The following is a 19,637-nucleotide window of genomic DNA, read 5'->3' as shown; positions in this document are numbered from 1 at the left end:
CTTGAGGCAGTTGAGAGGGTGAAATGAAATCTATGTATCTGTATGTACCTCTGTATCTAGCACTGTGCACTGTAAATGTTAACTGTTTGTGTCCACCCTCTGTGTGCACCATTGGGTTGATTCTGTCTCCCCTTGAAGTATTGGATAGCTCAAAAAACCTGTATCTGGGGACCACCTTCCCTTCTCTTCCCCTGACCACGCCATTTGCTAGGCTGTCCAACCTGGAGTTGTGGTTCAGCTCCTGGGAGATGTCATCAACCATGTCGTTCTCGGAAGCCTCATGGGCCATGGCTTTGCAGAGCTTACAGGCCACCAAGGCCTTGGCCATGGCCTCCTCGCCGTGCTGCCAGAAGAACAGGGCCATCTTCTGCCGCTTCATCAGGACGGCCCACACCATCAGCTCATGAAAAGGGAAAGGGAAGTGGTTGATCTCAGGGTCATCCAAGTCAATGTCCACCTCTTCTTCACGCTTCTTGGTTGTCTTTCTTCCTCGCCTCAAGGGAACATCATCCTGTAATTTTAGGGAAAAAACATAGAGATGGAGTTAGAAATGAATCCATTCAATTCAGTAAATAGTTCTTGGATGTCTACTACTGGCCCAGCTCTGGGATAGATACAGAAAAAATGAACTATCTTTTCCTAGCTTCTATTCTAAAAGAACTCACAAGCCCCTGCATGCCTAACTTTAAAACAAGTTATAATAAATGCATAAGCACAGTCCTATGGGAACATGTCAGTGTTATACTTTAATTTTAGAACAGTATTTTTTAATGGGCTTTTTTTTTTTTAACTTTTGTCCATTCTTTTCCTCTACAAGTAGGGTTAGTTGTACCTCATGATGGAGAGCACTACCCTTTCTGCTGAAAGGACAAGGACATCCTATACTTGCAATTGGATATACGATAATAACCACATGAACAGAAGATGGGAGACAGATAATCTATCTTGAGTTTCTGAATACTTCATTAGATGCATTTGTGAAGAATTTCTGGTCTTTGGATCTGTTGCCATTTGTAAACACCCATGAATAGATTTCACTTACTGGAATTTATATGCTTTCTTGGTTTTCAAGTCAGTACTTCAAATAGAATTTATTTTTTTGTTTGCAATGCTAATATAACCCCATGATAGAATTTTCAAAGCTACTGTGACCTGCCCCCTCGACACTGGAAAATATTTCACCTCCTTATTTTAGAATCATGTACTAAGCCCTACCACTGGAATGAACTTATATATATATTTTGAAATGTTTAATAAAGAGAATAAACAATTGACACTAATAATTTGAGCAAACACTTACCTCCATTCCCAGCAGTTTCAAGGCTTTGGGCTGTTAAAAAAATGTTATGCACAAAGTTAGATCTTTCTTTATAGAGGTAAGAAAAGAATCCTAATGTATCTTAAACAGGTAATGGAACAAATCTATTGTACCATACAGCATTTATTCATTTCACTAAATAAAACACCACAGGGGAAACTCTTTATAGAAATTCTAAAAGAATTAGGGATTTAGTGATTTTGGTGAATTACAGAAAATTAGGAAACTGGAGAGGCATAATGAGATTGCCCAAGGGTAGAGCCTGCAGGTTTATAATCTCTTTTGTGGACCAAGATTTCTTCCATCATCCTAAAACCATCCCGCTAGGCCAACCTCTCCATGACATCAAGCACTTGAGTGAACAATGAGACATTCAGTCAAACCATGAGATGTTTCCCAAACCTCTGAAAGACCTCTATTATCTGGAGACTTGGGATATTATTCAGAAATACTATATGTTGAGATGCTTCATGCTGGCTATCTCTCTTTGCTGCTGTCCAGTAGAGCAAGGGTGAGTGGGACCAGAGGGGCATGTGCTGACGGCAAAAGGCACTCAATGGCATGGAAAGTGTAAGCACACACAGTAGCACCACTGGTGATGCTGGGGATGTGCAAAACAGGCACAGACCAAGACAGAAGAGAAGGCAACTCAGCAAATTATAGAACAAGATGGAACTCATATAGATAAAAAGCTTTGGGGGGGTCCTCAATAATTTTTAAAGGTATAAATAGATCCCAAGACCAAAAACCTTGAAAACTGATGAGGTAGATAATAAGATTATTTGAATATAATTACTATTCTCTGACCATTAAGGTTCACTTTTTTTAAATGAGAAAAATTACTTTTTTAATATACAAAATGACTTATTTAGAAGTTGAGCATGTCATCTCAATTCATAGCATGTAGAAAAGCTAAAAAAGGTTCACTTTCAATGCCAGTTTCTGGTTTGAATTGGATCTAGTGAGGAAAAGAAAGAAGTGTAACACCCAGTATACTCCTTTTTTTCTTTCTTCTCTTTTAAACAGATTTGATGGCAGAGGGAAGAAGAGGCAGGGCAACTGCCTTGTCATCTGATCTCCCCCTTGGAGATGACAAAGTAGCCACACTCCAAATCTACTGCACACTAGTCCTCCCCGGAGTCCAGGAAATGGAATTTGCTGCCAGCCTCACCCTCTTGGGTCCAAAGAGATTGTGGTAGAGCGTCCGGAAGCGCTTGCGCGTGTAGTTGCAGCGATAAGCCCCTCCCATCAGGTACTCGATCACCAGGCCGATGTCTATCAGGCTGATTCTGTAGTCTGGGGGCAGGTTCCCCTATCAGGGAAGAACGGAACAAACAGACACATCCAAAAGACAGCGTGGTTTACTAGGGATTCTATTCCATGTGTTTTGTAACTATTTTAGAGTAAAATAATAATAATAATTAAAAAAGAAACATATGAATGTATTATTATTCTGGTTAATCAATTCACCTTAAAATAGATCCAACCGAAACCTGGATATTCTCGCTTGGAAAGAAGACATAAGTTAAATAAGAAGATGCAGTAATCGTCGGCAATAACAGAAAATCAAAATATTTATTCAAGTCTTCAGCTGGGGAGAAAAAAACACCAGTGTAGCAGAAAGAAACACAAGGCTAGACATGGCAAATTCTACCACTCCCAGCCACTAGGAACTATGTTCCCCAGATACTCCCCCTGCACCCCCTCGCTGCTCTGCCTCTGACCCAGGCCTGTTACTGTCCTCTTGCTGATCATTTATTTCTTCACACTCACTAAATGAAGACTCCTTCCAGAAGATGATTGTGATTACCAGGGACTGCATCAGGTGAAATATGTTGAGAGCTCAAATATCCTTTATACAAAACTTCTATTAAACTTTTTTTAAAAATTGGCACCTTTTTAATAAAAGGAGATCAGGATGGATGTCATGACAAAGCCCTTTATGAACATCCCCTGTGTTTAAAGAGAAAGAGGGGTGAAATAAGAGAAGTTTTATCAACGGAATGTTTATTTTCTCAGAATTAAAGAGGTTTTTCATATTTTCTTTCAGAGAATAGTGCTTCTTAAGGACCTAGAGCTATGGTATAAGTTTATTGTTGTACATATAGATGCAAAAACAAGAGTTTTTATTATTATCTGCTCATTACTGGTTTCTACTTCAAAAGGGAGCTCTATAGGGTCTGAGGAAAATCCTTGTTTTGTTAGGTCAAGGAAGAATTAGTTCTGTTTGTGGGAAATTCTGAGCTCACAGTGAGTTCCAAAGGGTACAACTGATCAAGTCTCACTGTCTGGTTTAGTTCCCTGATGCAGAAGTGTGCTCTATACCATGAATGGCAGGGGTACCACACCGTGTTGGAAGCCTGGCACACTGCATTCTTAGATACCTTTTGGAGGGGCCTGAGGGCTCTGTCCACTTTGGGGTTTGTCTTTAATGGAGGATCCATCCAGGATGCTATGTGAGATTCCTGCCACTTCACAGAAGTGGCTCATAATAGTGGTGGTTTTCCAACTTTGTGGCATCTGAACCATCTGAGGAACTTGGTGACAATGCAAAGGTCTGGACCCTATCCTGCTTCAAGTATAAGACTCTATGCACTTTGTGAGCTGTCCAGGTGATTCTGAGGTCTACTAAATAAAGTTCAGGTGGGATTACACAGCAGAATTGGGAAATTCATAGTGTATGAAGATAATCATTATCACTAGGAAATTAGCTTATGTAGTTTTATTAACTGAAGGTAGGTTTTCAGTTATCCTTATCAGCTTTCCTATGGTCAACAGCAATCACTTGAAAGGGATTCAGGATTACAGGTGGCCCACTGTATCCTGCCATCAAACCTATAACTTCATATTTTTAATTGTTTTATTTATCTTTGTATTCCCAATGCCTGGTGTATGATAGGCATTCAAGATTTTTTTTTTTTTTTTGGTCAAAAATGTGAATAAGTAAAACACTGAAATTAATCAATGTATTTGGGATCAAGTCTCAGTTTGGGGTTCTTCAGTATTATGTTCTCAGTAACAACTAACTAGTTACAGTTTATGAGTCACTCCTGGGTGGGAAAGCCCCAGCTATCCTCAGGTTATCAAGAAAGACCAATTGTCTGACTTCTTTAAAAGGGAACTTAGAGATTTATTTTAAGGTAGTAACTTTTTATGTATTGTCCTTTCCATAAACATTAAACTGAATCTAAAAATATTACCTGTGCAACACTTCTTCTCCATTATTTTGGGCAGGTTAACAAGACTGCACTTTCTGTATTGTCTGGCTCTTACCGGACGGTTAGGCGAGGCTATTATTTCAAGAGTAGAAGAGCCCCAGAGCTTCTCTGGGCACATCTGGGTCAGCCTCATCTCCTGTGCATTTTGCTCCTACACGGATGACCTCCAGAGGAGGCTCACCCCATCTGTGCTATTTTCCTTGGCACTGTGAAGCTGGCAGGGGAAAGAGCACTGGCTGCGAGTCAGTTGCTCTGGACTCTTTCCATCCTTCACAAATCATCCACTTTCCCTCAAGGCCTCAGTCTTCTTCCCCGTAAAAGGGGCTGAACTCCATGCCCTTTATGGCCTGTAATGCTCAAGTACCAGGTTTCAGAAAAATCCCCAAAAGGTTTATTGTGATGCTACTGAACAACAATCATAGTGGGTCTATGAATTTGTGCCTATTTTTAGTCTTGTAACAATTTTCCAAATTTAAAACGTGGGTAATAGTGAGCCTAACACCTGTATATTTCCTTTTGAGAAACCTATGTGTGAACATCAGTTTGAATTCTAAGAACAAGAACCAATATTGCCTGAAGACCAATACTGAATGGCAATATTTATGCTTTTGAGGTCTCTGTAAGAGTGGGTTGTCAGGAAAGTGATAATAGTAAAATTCAAAATAAACAAAAATTTTAGAGGGGCAACACTTTTTGCAAATGTTCTGCAAACATTGGCAACATTGTTTTGCAAAATTTTATGCAAATTCATAAAGGGCTGATAGGCTTACATACTACCAAAGAAGGTGCTGGAATCTTCTTTTCCTAGAAATTTCTTATATAAAGCTTGATTATTTTGGAGTGATTTTTGTATGATCTGGTCTGAAGTAGGAGAAAAGATTCTGTGACCATTCTGGGTTACTGAGCTTTGAGTGACGGCCTGAAAGGAACTGGCCTGATTTCTGTTTGACTACAAGGGGGGCAATGGTCACCTAACACAAGGCAATGAGGGTTCTCTCTCTGTACTTGCAATTCATGCTCTGAAAACAGGCAATGTGGACATAGTTACTTCTAAGGTCCTGTCTGTTTCTAAAGGTCCAGTTGTTTGATCACTACCTGGAAGGCTGCTCTTATTTCTATGCTGCCAGGTCCCTGGGCAAAGACCCCTGTCCAGAGCTTCCAGAGTTGATGCAGTTTCTAATAATCTGCTGGAATTTGGTTAGTAGAGATGGAGGCTTAGAGAAAAGGGAGGGTAAAGGGTTAGACAGGGATGGGCTTGTGCTCATAACATCCACCTCCTTTAAAAAAAAGCAGAGAAAAATGCCCCCTCATATTCCACAGGTAATGTCCAAAAACCTCTGGAGGAGTCTTCCTTTGCTTGGCTCCTTTTCGAACAGGAAGTCAATATACTGGAGTAATATTCATTCTGCCTGCTGTTTCTGTTATTCCCTGCTCTCATTTTTTGGTAATTACTTTGGTAACTGGTAAAGTCTGAACACTTATTTCCCATTTCATGCCTTAACAACACATAGCAAGCCACAGGATTCAAATAATTCGATCCACAGAGTAAAATAGAGAGGCTTGGATCCATGGGTAGGTAAATTTTACAACTTGAAAACATTGTCTCCTTTTTTTTCATGCCATGAGATACTACTCTGAGGCTAAATTTTAATCCATGCCATGCCTAAGGATGTCTTTTAATTAAAAGAATAACTTAAATTCACTTATTTGATCTGCTCTTCTAAATGCACTCTGTTTTTCAGATGTCAGCTCATGATATCACTATCAGATTTCAGCTGTTTAGGAAACTTTTTTTTTTTCTTTGAAACTCATAACAAGCCTTCAAAGAATACTGTTTCCTTCTGATGTATGCAAGGTATAAAATGATAGCTGGTTGTCAGATTTACCAAGGGAGAGTGGGGAAAAGACCAACCTGGTGAAAATTCATGGGAAAAGAGGACATTCCCTCAGTGTTTGGCATGGCAGTAGACTGGGCAACCAATCTTTTAAAAATTAAGAATGCTTTTGCAAATTTGCATGAATTTAGCAGATGGAGTTATGAAAATGTCCTTTCTTTACCCAAAGTGTGTCCGAAATGCTTTTTCTTTAAAATTCGGCAAAGCTCTGGGTCTTGATTCCCATATAAATGAATTTTAAGTTATCATAATTTCACCACTACTCTTACATAATACTCAAATATCACCCTTCTTTGGTGGGGAGGGATAATTGAGGCAATCTAAAGTATTAGTACATTTAATTTAAGAAAGAAAAACTACTACTTTAAAACATACAGAGGCACAAATTGAGCAGACAGTTAGCTACTAAAATGGCAAGTTAGATTTCATGGAAAAGCGGACAGACTCAGGCCACTCTGGTTTAATATGAGAGCATTGGTACATCCAATGGATTTATGCACGAGAAAGGTTCAGGGAACTGGGTTGGGTGATATTTTAAATTTCTGATTGATACTAACTCTACCTCATTGCTCCTAGATTTCTCCCTTGATATAAATAATTTAAGATTTTGAAACTAGCTTGGGAGTAATTCTCCACGTTCAGTTCTGTTGGTTTCAAAGGATAGTTGGACTTGGAGATATGCTGGTTAACTTAACGATGGTCTGATAATTCCTAAATGCATTCTCTGGGTTCATAAGAGTTATTTACATTTTATTTTACAGACATATTATCAAACACTACGTTTAACGTCCCGAACTGTGTTTCTAATTTTTGAACAGCATTCATTTCATACTAGGGCTTATCACTTACTGATTAATTTTTGTCATAGATTAAATCAATTAATATGTACATAAAGTCCTATAATCATAAAGCACAAAGCACATGCTAATTATTATGTTCCTTAATTTTGAAAACTGTTTAAACTGCCCAAGATTTTCTTAGCATTTTAAACCTAGTTTTTGTAGATTTTGTATATCTTATTGGCATAAATTGATGGAAGTCATCTGGAACCATCTGAGGAAGATGTCTACCAATATTAATTTCTCTCTCATTCACTTCTTTAAAAAACACAAACAAAAAAACCTCATTTTTAGCTACTTTCATCCATAAAACATAGACACAGCTCCTTTGGCTACCATTGTTATTCTTTCTTGCTCTCCAATAGTCAGACACTCACCTTTATCATAGAAATAAATGGAGTCTGCATTTCCTGCCCCTATTTCTTCCCAAGGGAAGAAACTAAACATAGGCTTTTGTTTCTCCCAACCATATTGGCAGTCTCTTTTCTCAAGAAAAAGGATAAATTTTTCCTAAGCCATTTCAGTACTATCCTGAGTGATTTCTTATTTTTTTCCCGTTACTAAATTAGTAAGTAAATGAATCCTTATATAACTATATTCTTGCTCTGGTATTTGGATCACACTTGAAAGAAAAATAAAACTGCTCCTAACTGATAGTCCTCCCAAATTCTTACCATCCTGTCCTTTCTTGTTAGTCTATATTATTTTTGAGGTATACCTTTAGCTAAGAAGTTAAAGAAAACCCTACCTTAAAAATACTCTACATGCCTTCCACTAAATGTAAGCAAATGTAAGAGGCAGCTAATGGAACTTCAGAAAAAAGAAAATGATATGCAAAGCAAAGTCCTACGAGGAAGAGAACCTATTAGGAGGGATTTCAATCATTTATATTCATTAAAATCTAACTGAAAAAATCTCTTTGAAAATCAGGCAAGACATTGAGAAACTTGGTGATGGAGGTAGATGAGTGACTTTATATGAAGGCTTGGCCTGCCCAGTGGCTGGGACTAAGGGACAAAGGCACACAGCTGTCTCTTCAGAAAGCCTCATAATTCCTTCAGTGACACAGACTAGATTAAGGTGAGGGGGATATTTTACTTATTATTTTAGAAAAACTCAAAACATTTTGAGTTTTGAACATGAGCAACAAGTACCTTGGCAAAGAATACATGCTGGGTGTGTATATCTAATCTTCTCAGATACTTCTGTTTAGTTTCCAGGCAATTTTATGCCAAGATAAATTAAACAAAATAGGAAGACTTGAGGAAAAGAGAAATGGGTTTGTTGAGGGCAGGTATGTTTATGGCTTGAAATGAGGCAGACCGTGGAAAGGTGTGATCTTGGTAAAATATACAGATGGCATAGCATCTATTTCCCTTGCTTTGAAAGAACTACAGGCTTCACTCACTCACACAGATGAGAAATTTTTCAGTAAGGTTGTGCAGAGATGGGAGTAAAGTTCCCAAGGGCCTACAGAAGGAGGATTTTTAGTACTCTTTACTCATTATCAGCAAAGGTCCAGCTGGTTAATAGGTACATTATAATCAGTCCCAGGGCCTTTGATTGGCCCTTCTAAGGAAAAATTAGTAAGTGGCTACAGGACACCTAAAGGGTAGTTCTAGCCTATGACTTCCTATGAGATGAAGGAATGGCACTCTACTTTTTACCTCACTTTGTAGCTTTCTCCGAGTATGTCCTATGGACTTTGGCAAAGAATTGCTACCAACTGGTAGGTGGGTATACCTGTGTATGTGTGTGCGTGTGTACATGTGTATGTGGTAGGGGAAGTGCCACCATTTATTTTATCCTTTGGTGTTAAAACATCACTTTCTGGGAACCCTGCCAAGGGTTCAGAACTGAAGCTACCTCGGAAAGAGATTGTATGGGGCAGAACAAGCACTTGGTTAAGATTAAACGTAACCTCCCTGTGCCTCATTTTTCTCATCTATAAATGGGAATAACACTATATAGTAAAAAAAAATAAAATAATAACTCTACTTCATATATTTGTTGTGAAGATGAAATGAGCTAAGACACATAGAAGGATTAGTGTCACATACCTTGTCATCACTAAATCCTAGGTACCATTACTTATGATTATGATTATTAAAGGATTTGAGTTCTAATTCTAGCTCCTTACTAACCACTCAATACAGTTCTCACCTCCTTGTGTTTCAACCTCCTCATTTTTAAATTGGGCATAAATCTACTAGATCCAAACCAACTGGCTTTTTCCCCCATCAAATTTGATGATGTGAAAAAATATATTGGAGAAAATAAAGTATTAGCAGAATGGAATGTATATATATGTTGTGGTCTCTGTTTCTCTGAGACTTTTTGAGCTACACTTACTATATGCTCTGTGTCATGCTAGACGTGGCAGTGATACACTGTATCAGGAGCTAGTAAATAAATATACCTTTCATGGTCAGTTGGATAGCATGGAAACGAGTTCCCCAAATAGTGAGGAGCACATGGAAAAATACAGGTAATGGCATAAATCCACACGGCATGGGGGGAAAGCCTAGGGTTCCACTATCCGAAAGCATTATGTCCAATGAAAGCATCTAAAACCATGGAGACTGGCGATAAAACCGCAGCTGCATCATAAGCAGAGATGTCAAAGTTAAAAGACATACACGCACACTGTGTCCTGAAATGAGGGGGTCTGGCAGGGACAGGAATACTCTGGCAGCTCATGCAAAACAGGCACTTTCTAATCACAGGAAGCAGTCAAGACAGGGCCTCCGACCTGCAGTCGAGAGGGTTCTTACCTTTTTGACATCCCTGACCAAGTGGTACAATGTGTTTGAGGGCCCATGTCTCTGAAAACAATAAAGAAGAATCAAATGGTTTTGCTAGTCAGGGGCTCTCATTGGCAAGGCAACAAGGATCTGGAAGGAAGGGTTCTGGCTGGCGGAGGGGGAAGTTCATTAAGATGAACCTTGTTCTAGTTGCTCAGTTGTACCTGTCTTTTCTAAACAAATACAGTGGCAGGTTTTTGGATTGTGGCTCCTCAAGAAAAACCATTTGAGGTTCTAGATTCAAACTTTGCAAAGGAGGCCATCAACTCTGTTGACAGCTGGGCCAAAACATCATTTAAGAGGCTAGTTGTGCAGCAGGGGGAGACAAAAGGGCCAGTTTACTGCATTAGAACTACAATTTGGCACACTGCCAATCGCAACTTGTTTATTACCCATAATGAATGAGAAACTGGCTAAAGCAGGGTTTGGCAGACTTTTTCTGTAAATAGCCAGATGGTTAATATCTTAGACTTTGTGGGCCATACAGTCTTCATCGCAACTGTTCGACTCTGCCATTGTGCAAAAGATCCTTACCTTTGCTTAAGGTAAGAATAAAGTGAAGTGGTTTGCCATTCTCTTGTCTTTCAGGAATAGGAATATCAGATGAAACACAGGATGCCTAGTTAAATCTGAATTCCAGACAGCCAATGAATAACTTCTTTTTTTGTTTTAATTTTCATTCATTTTATTAATTCTTAATGTTGAACTTTTTTTTTGTCATATTGATGGCCTTTTTTTTTTTTTTTTTAATCTGTTTTTATTTTTGGCTGTGTTGGGTCTTTGTTGCTGTGTGCAGGCTTTCTCTGGTTTCAGCGAGCGGGGGCTACTCTTTGTTGCGGTGCACGTGCTTCTCATTGTCATGGCTTCTCTTGTTGCAGAGCACGGGCTCTAGGCGCACCGGCTTCAGTACTTGTGGCATGCGGGTTCTAGAGCGCAGGCTCAGTAGTTGTGTGCACGGGCTTAGTTGCTCCGCGGCATGTGGGATCTTCCCGGGCCAGGGATCGAACCCCTGTCCCCTGCATTGGCAGGCGGATTCTTAACCACTGCGCCACCAGGGAAGCCCTGATGGCCTATTTTGTATTTTTTAGTATTCATGTATTTTTTATGTATCAAATTAAAAGTTTTAAATGTAACTATATCTCTTAGTCTTTTTTTTTTTTTTTTTTAAAGGAACTCTTATTTATTTATTTATTTATGGCTTTGTTGGGTCTTCGTTTCTGTGCGAGGTCTTTCTCCAGTTGCGGCAAGCGGGGGCCACTCTTCATCGCGGTGCGCGGGCCTCTCACCATCGCCGCCTCTTGTTGCGGAGCACAGGCTCCAGACGCGCCAGCTCAGTAATCGTGGCTCACGGGCCTAGTTGCTCCGCGGCATGCGGGATCCTCCCAGACTAGGGCTCGAACCCGTGTCCCCTGCATTGGCAGGCAGATTCTCAACCACTGCGCCACCAGGGAAGCCCATATCTCTTAGTCTTTTGATTTACAGCTTCTTTTGCTTTTATGTTTCCTCATCTTTTTTAAATTGAGGTATATTGACATATTTTAGTTCCAGGTGTACAACATAGTGATTCGATATTTGTATATATGGCAAAATGATCATTACAATAAGTCTATTTAATATCTGTCACCATACATAGTTCCTAGATTTTTTTCTTGTTATAAGGACCTTAAAGATCTACTCTCTTAGCAACTTTCAAATATGCAATACAATATTATTAACTATAGTCACTGTGCTGTATATTACATCCTCATGACATTTATTTTATAAATAAATTTGGAATTTTGTACATTTTGACCAATAACAATGAATAATTTTGAGTATAAGTATGTCTTGTGCAATATTTGAGACATACTAAAAATTATTTGCTCTTTATCTGAAATTCAAACCTAACTGGGAATTCTGTATTTTTGTTTGCTAAATCTGGTGACCCTATTGGAAGATCCTGAACAGTGATGGCAAATCCTTAAGCACTGCTGGAACACACTCAAGTATTCAAGACAATCCCTGTGTACCGCCTCAACCACTGGCCCCTTCAGGCGGACATACTCATCAGAACTCTTTTTCCACTGAGGGATGCAGTATTGTGTCGGGATTAAACATGCCAAATCTGGAGTCAGAATGCCTGGCTCCAAACCTGACCCTGCTGCTTACCAGCTATGACCATGGGCAAGCTGCTTAACTGTGACTCAGTCTTATTATCTATAAAATGAGGATAATACTACCACTTATCTGGTAGGGCTGTTGTGAGGATTAAATGATGAAATGTTTATAAAACTATTAAAATAGTGCTTAGAAAATGTTAGCTATTCTTATCACTGAGGCCATTCACTGTTCCATAATCCTTTTCAACAGAGTACTCTAGGGAACGTTGATTAGACTTGACTGGAGTGATGAAATCTATTGGCCTTTCTTGATCTATAACTTTCCTACTTACTTCTTTCCAATCATTGGAATAAATCACTCTACTCCCTTGATTCTCTAATTTATATGAAGGTCATTCAACTCTGTGTTTTCATTTATTTATTTTACTGAAAACCCCATTACTATTTTTTCCCCAGTTTTATTGAGATAAAATTGACATGTAACATTGTGTAAGTTTAAGGTGTACAATGTGATGATTTGATGCTCGTATATATTGTGAAATGTCTACCATAATAAGGTTAGTTAACATATCCTTCACCTCACTTAATAATCATTTTGTTGTTGTTATGGTGAGAACATTAAAGCTCTGATCTCATAGTAACTTGCAAGTATACAATATAGTACTGTTAACTACAGTCACAATGCTGTACCTTAGATCCCTGAAACATATTCATCTTATAACTGAAAGTTTGTATCCTTTGGCCAACATCTCCCCATTTCCCCTGACCCTCGGCCCCAATTTTTTGGAGGAACCTCCATATTGTTTCCTGTATTTTGTTCCCTTGTCTAATATTAGTTAACTGTATATGCATGAGTTTATTGCTGGGCTCTTGATTCTGTTCCATTGGTCTATGTGTCTGTTTTTATGCTGATACCATACTATTTCGATTACTGTATCTTTGTGATATAGTTTGAAATCAAGAAGGGTGATGTCTCCACCTTTGTTCTTCTTTCTCATGACTTCTTTGGCTATTCAGGGTCTTTTGTGGTTCCATGCAAATTGTAGGAATGTTTTTTTCTATTTCTGTGAAAAATGCCATCAGAATTGCATTGAATCTATAGATGGTTTTGGGTAGCATGAACATTTTAACAATATTAACACTTCCAATTCATGAACATGAGATATCCTTCCATTTATTTGTGCCTTCTTCAATTTCTTTTATCAATGTCATAGTTTTTGATATATGATCAAAGATCTTTCACTTCTTTGGTTAAGTTTATTCCTAAGTATTTTATTGTTTTTGGTGCTGTTGTAAATGGAATTGTTTTCTTTATTTCTTTTTCAGATAGTTCATTGTTAGCATACATAAATGCAATTGATTTTTGTATGTTGCCTCTGTATACTGAAACTTACTGAATTTATTAGTTCTAATAGTTTTTTTGGTGGAGTCTTTAGGATTTTCTGTATACAAGATGCTGTTATCAGCAAACAGAGACAATTTTCTTTCTTCCTTTTCAATTTGGATAAAAAATTTTTATTTCTTTTCCTCCTTTTTATTTGGCCTAATTTCTCTGGCTACGACTTCCAGTACCATGTTGAATAGGAGTGGTAAGAGTGGGCACAATTTTCTTGTTCCTGATCTCAGAGGGAAAGCTTTCAATCTTTCACCATTGAGTATGATGTTAGCTGTGGGTTTGTCATATATGGCCTTTATTACATTGAGGTGTGTTACTGTTATACTCAATTTGTTGAGAGTTTTTACCGTGAAAGGATGTTGAATTTTGTCAAATATATTTTCTGCATCCACTGAGATGATCATATGATTTTTGTCTTTCATTCTATTAATGTGATGTATCACATTTATTAATTTGCATATGTTGAACCATCCTTGCATCTAGGAAGACTCCCACTTGATCATGGTATACCATCTTTTTAATGTGCTTCAATTTGGTTTGCTAGTATTTTGTTGAGAATTTTTGCATCTATATTCATCAGGAATATTGACCTGTAGTTTTCTTTTCTTGCAGTGTCCTTATCTGGCTTTGCTATTATGGTAATGCTGGCCTCCTAAAATAAGTTTGGGAACATTCCCTCCTCTTCAATTTTTTTTGAAGAATTGGAGTTAATTCTTTAAATGTTTGGTAGAATTCACCTGTGAAGCCATCTGGTCCTGGGCTTTTCTTTGTTGGGAGGTTTTTGATTCCTGATTCAATCTCCTTACTTGCTATTGGTCCACATGCAGCCTTGGCTGATGGAGTGTACTCATGTAGCTGCAGGGTCTTGCAGTTCTAGGGTCTTGCATTTCCACAGCAGTGGCGGTGTGTGTCAGGCCAGCAGTGTACAGGTGCACAGCCAGAGGTGCTAGCTTTCAGAGTGTGCACAGCAGTGGAGGTCAGCCATGGGGGTCTAGGCTGGGTTCTTGCAATCGTGTAGCCACAGAGGCCTGGGCTGGCTGCTGGTGTGGACCCCAGGCACCAGCAGGGGAGAGGCGAGAGGGAGTGGTGAGGGGCTTGGGTGACTGGTGTCTATGAACGCAAATATCTGTAGAGCAAAAGCCAGTGAAATCTGCAGGGGTCTGTGGCAGCTGTGCTGGTTATTGGTTTCTTCACTGGTGAAAAATGCCGGGGTCCTCTGCAGAGCAGGCCTCTGGGAACCATGGTTACTCAGCCTTCAGCCTGGCTGATACTGTGTTCCTAGCGATCACAGTATGTCTCAGCTTTGCAGGTCTCTGGGCAGGGTGAAACCGAAGTGTGTCCTTTGTGCAGTGCCCTGAAAGGCTCACTGGCTCTCTCTTTTCCAGTGAGGGGAACTATTTCTAGCTGAGGAGCTTCCTCTTGGCACAGAGCTGTGCTGGCCTCAGGGGACAGGGTGATACAGACACAATGAAGCTGTTCTTCCTCTCCTTTTTGTGTGGTTATTTTCAGATATTTTTTGTTCCACTGTTTTGCTGAAGTTTCTTAATTGAACTCTTGAGCTCTCCTAGAGCTGTCTTTGTCTGTGGATAGCTGTCTAATTGTTGATCTTTGCTGGGGGGACGGATAGAGGCTGGGTCTCCCACTCTGCCATTCTGGCGTATTATTACTGAAAGTCTTAGTATGTGGAACTGAGAAAAATCTGCAGAGAAAACAGAAACGTGGGGTCATTCCGCTAACTTGTTTTCTACTTCCAGCAGTGGGAATGTTACAGAGCCAGGGTGGCACCAGCTAATACCTATCACTGGCTGGGGACAGGTCAACAAGCTCCATCTCATTAGTGCTGTGGGTGGTGGGACAAAGAGGCACTGTGACAAATGAGGGGAAAAACAGTCTCTGAGAAAGAAGCTTTGGTTCAGTACTGGCTTCTGTCTTTACTTAGAAATTTTGTGATCTTGAATAAGCCAATTCTCTTCTTGGCCTCAGTTTCCTCATCTGTAAAATGGGGAAAACAATATCTACTCTTTAAACTTCATTGTATTTTAGTGAGTATCAGCTCAGAGCTGATGTACTTAACTCACTGGATACTCTCAACAACTTCATAAACAGTAGGTTTTCTTTTGATTACTTCTTGGTATCCCTAGTGAATGAATTAACAAATCATTATAAAACAAAACAAAACAAATCTTTCTGGGTAACTCCAAACAAGAGGTTTTTACATTTTATTCTATTATAGTGGAATGAATGAACTTCATAGCTCTGAGGATAACAAGATGGTGCAGGATAGTTAATCGGCCTCCTTTGATGCTTGGAGTTAAATCAATCCTCCTCTGCTGATTGCCTCAAACACCCTCTGGGCTTACAGAATAAAGTGTGTTCTAATTTCCAGAGCCATATGCTTTTGTGTAAGAACCTGAGAACATTACCTTTTGGTGATCATGTAACTTTCTGCTTCTTAGATGCTGACAACTGAGCAGTTAAAACAAGTGGATTCTTGGTGACTTGGTGTTTGTTGTCTACACAGGTGTAAGGGAGCATTTGTGGAAAATGATCCATGCATTTGGAGGGGAGGGCAGGGACTCACAGACATGTGGGGGGCAGGAGAAGGTAAAACAAACAAACAAAAAAAGTAGAGAAAATAAAATGTGCCTTAGCTTGGTCCTACCGTATTGTACAATTCCTCTAGTCTGGAGATGGTGAGAAAACGGTGCATGCTTACTCCATTCTCTATGAGCAATTTCACAAAATCCACTCTGTCCAGAACTAGGGCATCCAACATGGCTTGCTCCAGAGACCCCACCTGCAAATCAAGTCAGAGTTAGTCTGACCCAGGGTCTAAGGATGTAGTTCTCTGGCATTCTCCTGAATAGTTTAGAAATGGATGCCTTTGACATCTGGTAAACCTTCAGCACCTCCAAGAACATGCTAGCAAGAGTTTCCCAACTCCACTTTTGGGACAGTCACACTCTCTCCTATGTTTTGGGGCTTGTCTTTGCAAACAGAACACAAGGATCTCTAGTTCCAAAAGCTATTTCTTCCTCGAATCTCTTTTTTTGTTCTAGATTCTGAGAAGGTGCACGGGTTTAAAAGGCTTTCCCTCTTCCAACTCTCTGACCAAACTTCTACAAAACCAGTGAAGTTCCAAAGTGAGTACTTTACTGTCTTCATTGTCATCTTCCTTAGGCTCTAAATTGGACTCCTGGCTGACCTGAGAGGAGGGATCCTAGTAAACAGACCAGAAAGAAGGCTGCTCTTTTTTTTTTAGTTAAGTGATACTACCTTGTCTCCACCTCGCCCATTTCTACACGGAGGCCCAATAACTATTTAGGTCATTTGGTCTGTTTACTAGGGTTTTATTTAATTTCTTTCACAAAAATTTCCCAGTGTCCAGACTCCTTGACAAATCTTTCCACACTAGCAATTCATTTCCACTAAATGAAGCCAGGGTTTCAATCCTAGGCAGAAGCTCTCTGGGGCAGAGGAAGGGTTAAAAAAGACCTGTACATGAAGGTGTGTCCTGCAGTGATTCCAGGCACAGAAATCAAATCCCAGACTGTTGGCTGCCTCCTGGGCATACAAGCATACACTACCCAATGGCCAATTTCCAAGTTTTTATTTTTGGTAGAGCCAGTTGACGGAAACAAACCAAGAACAGTTATATAAAGCTTCGGTTGCCTCTGTATTGTTCTTGGGTTCAGGGAGGACCTGTGCTCAGCCTCCAGGACCAGATGGCACCGGCACGTGGAAGCCTGCTAATTCTGTATCCTAAGGTGCGACCCAGCCCCACACCAGCATGGGGTGCCACCACATGGCAGCAGAAACCTCCGGGACAACCAGAAACAAACTGCTAACTCTGCTCCTTCTTTAGTTTTAATTAACACAATTTTGTCTTATATATATATTTTCAGGCATATAAAAGAAATGGCATTAGTTGCAGCTAAACATTGCTATCAAAGGCCACTCAGAGAGATGGAAATGTTTGGAACATTTGGAGCTGTGCTTTGTCATATCTTCCACCAGATGACAGTGTTTTCCTAAATATAAGAAAGGGAGCTGAGAATGAGGACAGCTACAAAGGAACGTTTCTACCCTAAAGAAAAAGCAGCGCTTTCCTGAGCCGCTCTCAGAGTTTCCTTAAACAAATACCCTTGCCCAAGCAAGTGGGCTTTTCAGGGGTGACGACATATACTCTACCGGCCACTGTTGCCCATAAATAAAGATCTGGCTGCGGGCGATGTCGACTCTGTTCCAGGCTAAAGCTAAGCTCAGTTGGTCTGGGGCCGAGGCATTGGCTCCTGTGTGTAGATAAGTAGGAGAGAAGAATGAGAGAGAGAAAACAGCACTCAGTTATTATACCAAGAAGACCCACTCCATCGCTCTCCCATCCACCCCCTCTTCCTGGAGAGCAGACTTGGCTGTACAGCAGGGGTTCTCATACTTGGCCCTATTGCCATTTTGAGCAGGATAATTATCATGTCCTATATATTGTAGAATATTTAGCAGCATCTCAGGACCCAGTAGATGCCAATAGCACCTCCCCCACCAAGCCATGACAATCAAAAATATCTCCAGACATTGCCAAACGCCCCCAGGAGTGAAGGGAGACAATATTAACCCGACTGCTGCTGTACAGCTCTGCTAGTCAAGGTGTGGTTCACAGGGCAGCAGCAGCAGCATCACCTGGGCACTTATTAGAAAGGCAGAATCCCAGGCCCCACCCCAGACCTACTAAATCAGAATCTGTATTTCAACAAGATCCCAGGTGATTCCTATACATGTTGAAGTTTGAGAAGCCTGCTCTACAACACATTTTGTTTCTGCTGGCCAATCACTGGTTTCAAGGCATCATTTGAATTATATACTGCATGGTGATGGTGCCTTTGTCAAGAAAGTGAGCCAGGGGGCTTCCCTGGTGGTGCAGTGGTTGAGAATCTGCCTGCCAATGCAGGGGACACGGGTTCGGGCCCTGGTCTGGGAAGATCCCACATGCCGCGGAGCAACTGGGCCCGTGAGCCACAACTACTGAGCCTGCGCGTCTGGAGCCTGTGCTCCGCAACAAGAGAGGCCGCGATAGTGAGAGGCCCACACACGGCGATGAGGAGTGGCCCCCGCTTGCCGCAACTAGAGAAAGCCCTCGCACAGAAACGAAGACCCAACACAGCCATAAATTAATTAATTAATTAAAAAAAAGAAAAAGAAAGTGAGCCAGCTTTAACACTCTATTGAAAAAGAGTTAAGAAGATCTTTTAAGAGAAAGGCAAACAAATGGCTGAGGTTTACTTCGATTTGTGAGTAGAAACCACTGAACAATTTTTCAGTTTCCCATTATTCTCCAGACTCTGTCGCTAGATCTGCACTGTCTACGTGTGGCTATCTAAATCTAAACTAATTAAAATTAAATTAAAACTTTAATTCCTCACTCATAGTAGCCACATTTCAAGTGCTCAATAGTCGCACGTGGCTGGTGGCCTTTGAATTGGACAGTGCAAGTACAGAACAGTTCCATCAACACAGAGACGGTTTACTGGGACAGAGCTGGTCTAAATCAATGTATCCTGTCCATAAATGCAACCTGCCAAGCAGCGGGATGTGAGATTGAGAATGAAGAGAAAAATGGGCTACAGTCAGAGGATCTGAGTCTGCCATTTCACTGCTGTGTGGCACTGGACCTCTCTGTGGCACTGGACCTCTCTTAGCCACTGTTTTATCATCTGTAAAATGGGGACAATAAAAGTTATCCTGTTTACCCAGCTGAGATGTGAGACTGAAATGGGATTATATAAATGAACTCACACGTGAACAGGGCTATTTCAATTCATCAATATCCTTGGTGTACTGAGCAAGAGACATCCCTAAATATTTGCCAGACTTCATGCTGCTGGATGTCCCACCACCAGGGGAGCAGGATAAAGAGAGGACACTCTTTCCTGCATCAGATGTTTTCGAATGGCAAAGTATTAGGCACATCCACATGTTATCATATGTAATGTCTCAAATAATCCTGGGAATTTGGTCTTACTGTCTCCATTTGACAGACGATACTGAGGTCCAGAGAGGTTAAAGATCAAACA

General features: G+C 40.3%; 1 protein-coding gene across 6 annotated transcripts in view; it reads right to left on the bottom strand.

The window, feature by feature from the left end:
• TRPM3 (transient receptor potential cation channel subfamily M member 3) overlaps positions 1 to 19,637 on the bottom strand; it is a 505,408-nt gene that overhangs the window by 79,633 nt on the left and 406,138 nt on the right. For 4 of the 6 annotated variants that reach the window (XM_061200350.1, XM_061200352.1, XM_061200346.1 and 1 more), the window contains 7 exons: positions 17,761 to 17,861; positions 16,232 to 16,366; positions 10,045 to 10,095; positions 2,789 to 2,824; positions 2,490 to 2,630; positions 1,301 to 1,330; positions 222 to 511 (listed from right to left, as the gene is read on the bottom strand). In XM_061200350.1, coding sequence (XP_061056333.1) covers positions 222 to 511; positions 1,301 to 1,330; positions 2,490 to 2,630; positions 2,789 to 2,824; positions 10,045 to 10,095; positions 16,232 to 16,366; positions 17,761 to 17,861 — 784 coding nt within the window. The remainder of the gene's footprint in view (positions 1 to 221; positions 512 to 1,300; positions 1,331 to 2,489; positions 2,631 to 2,788; positions 2,825 to 10,044; positions 10,096 to 16,231; positions 16,367 to 17,760; positions 17,862 to 19,637) is intronic. The other 2 variants (XM_061200347.1, XM_061200349.1) reach the window with 1 other exon arrangement.

This window comes from Eubalaena glacialis, chromosome 9 (genome assembly GCF_028564815.1).
Source record: "Eubalaena glacialis isolate mEubGla1 chromosome 9, mEubGla1.1.hap2.+ XY, whole genome shotgun sequence".
NCBI classification, from domain to species: domain Eukaryota; kingdom Metazoa; phylum Chordata; class Mammalia; order Artiodactyla; family Balaenidae; genus Eubalaena; species Eubalaena glacialis.
The sequence above is the reverse complement of the archived record's forward strand: the minus strand, read 5'-3'. Positions and strand labels throughout refer to the sequence as shown.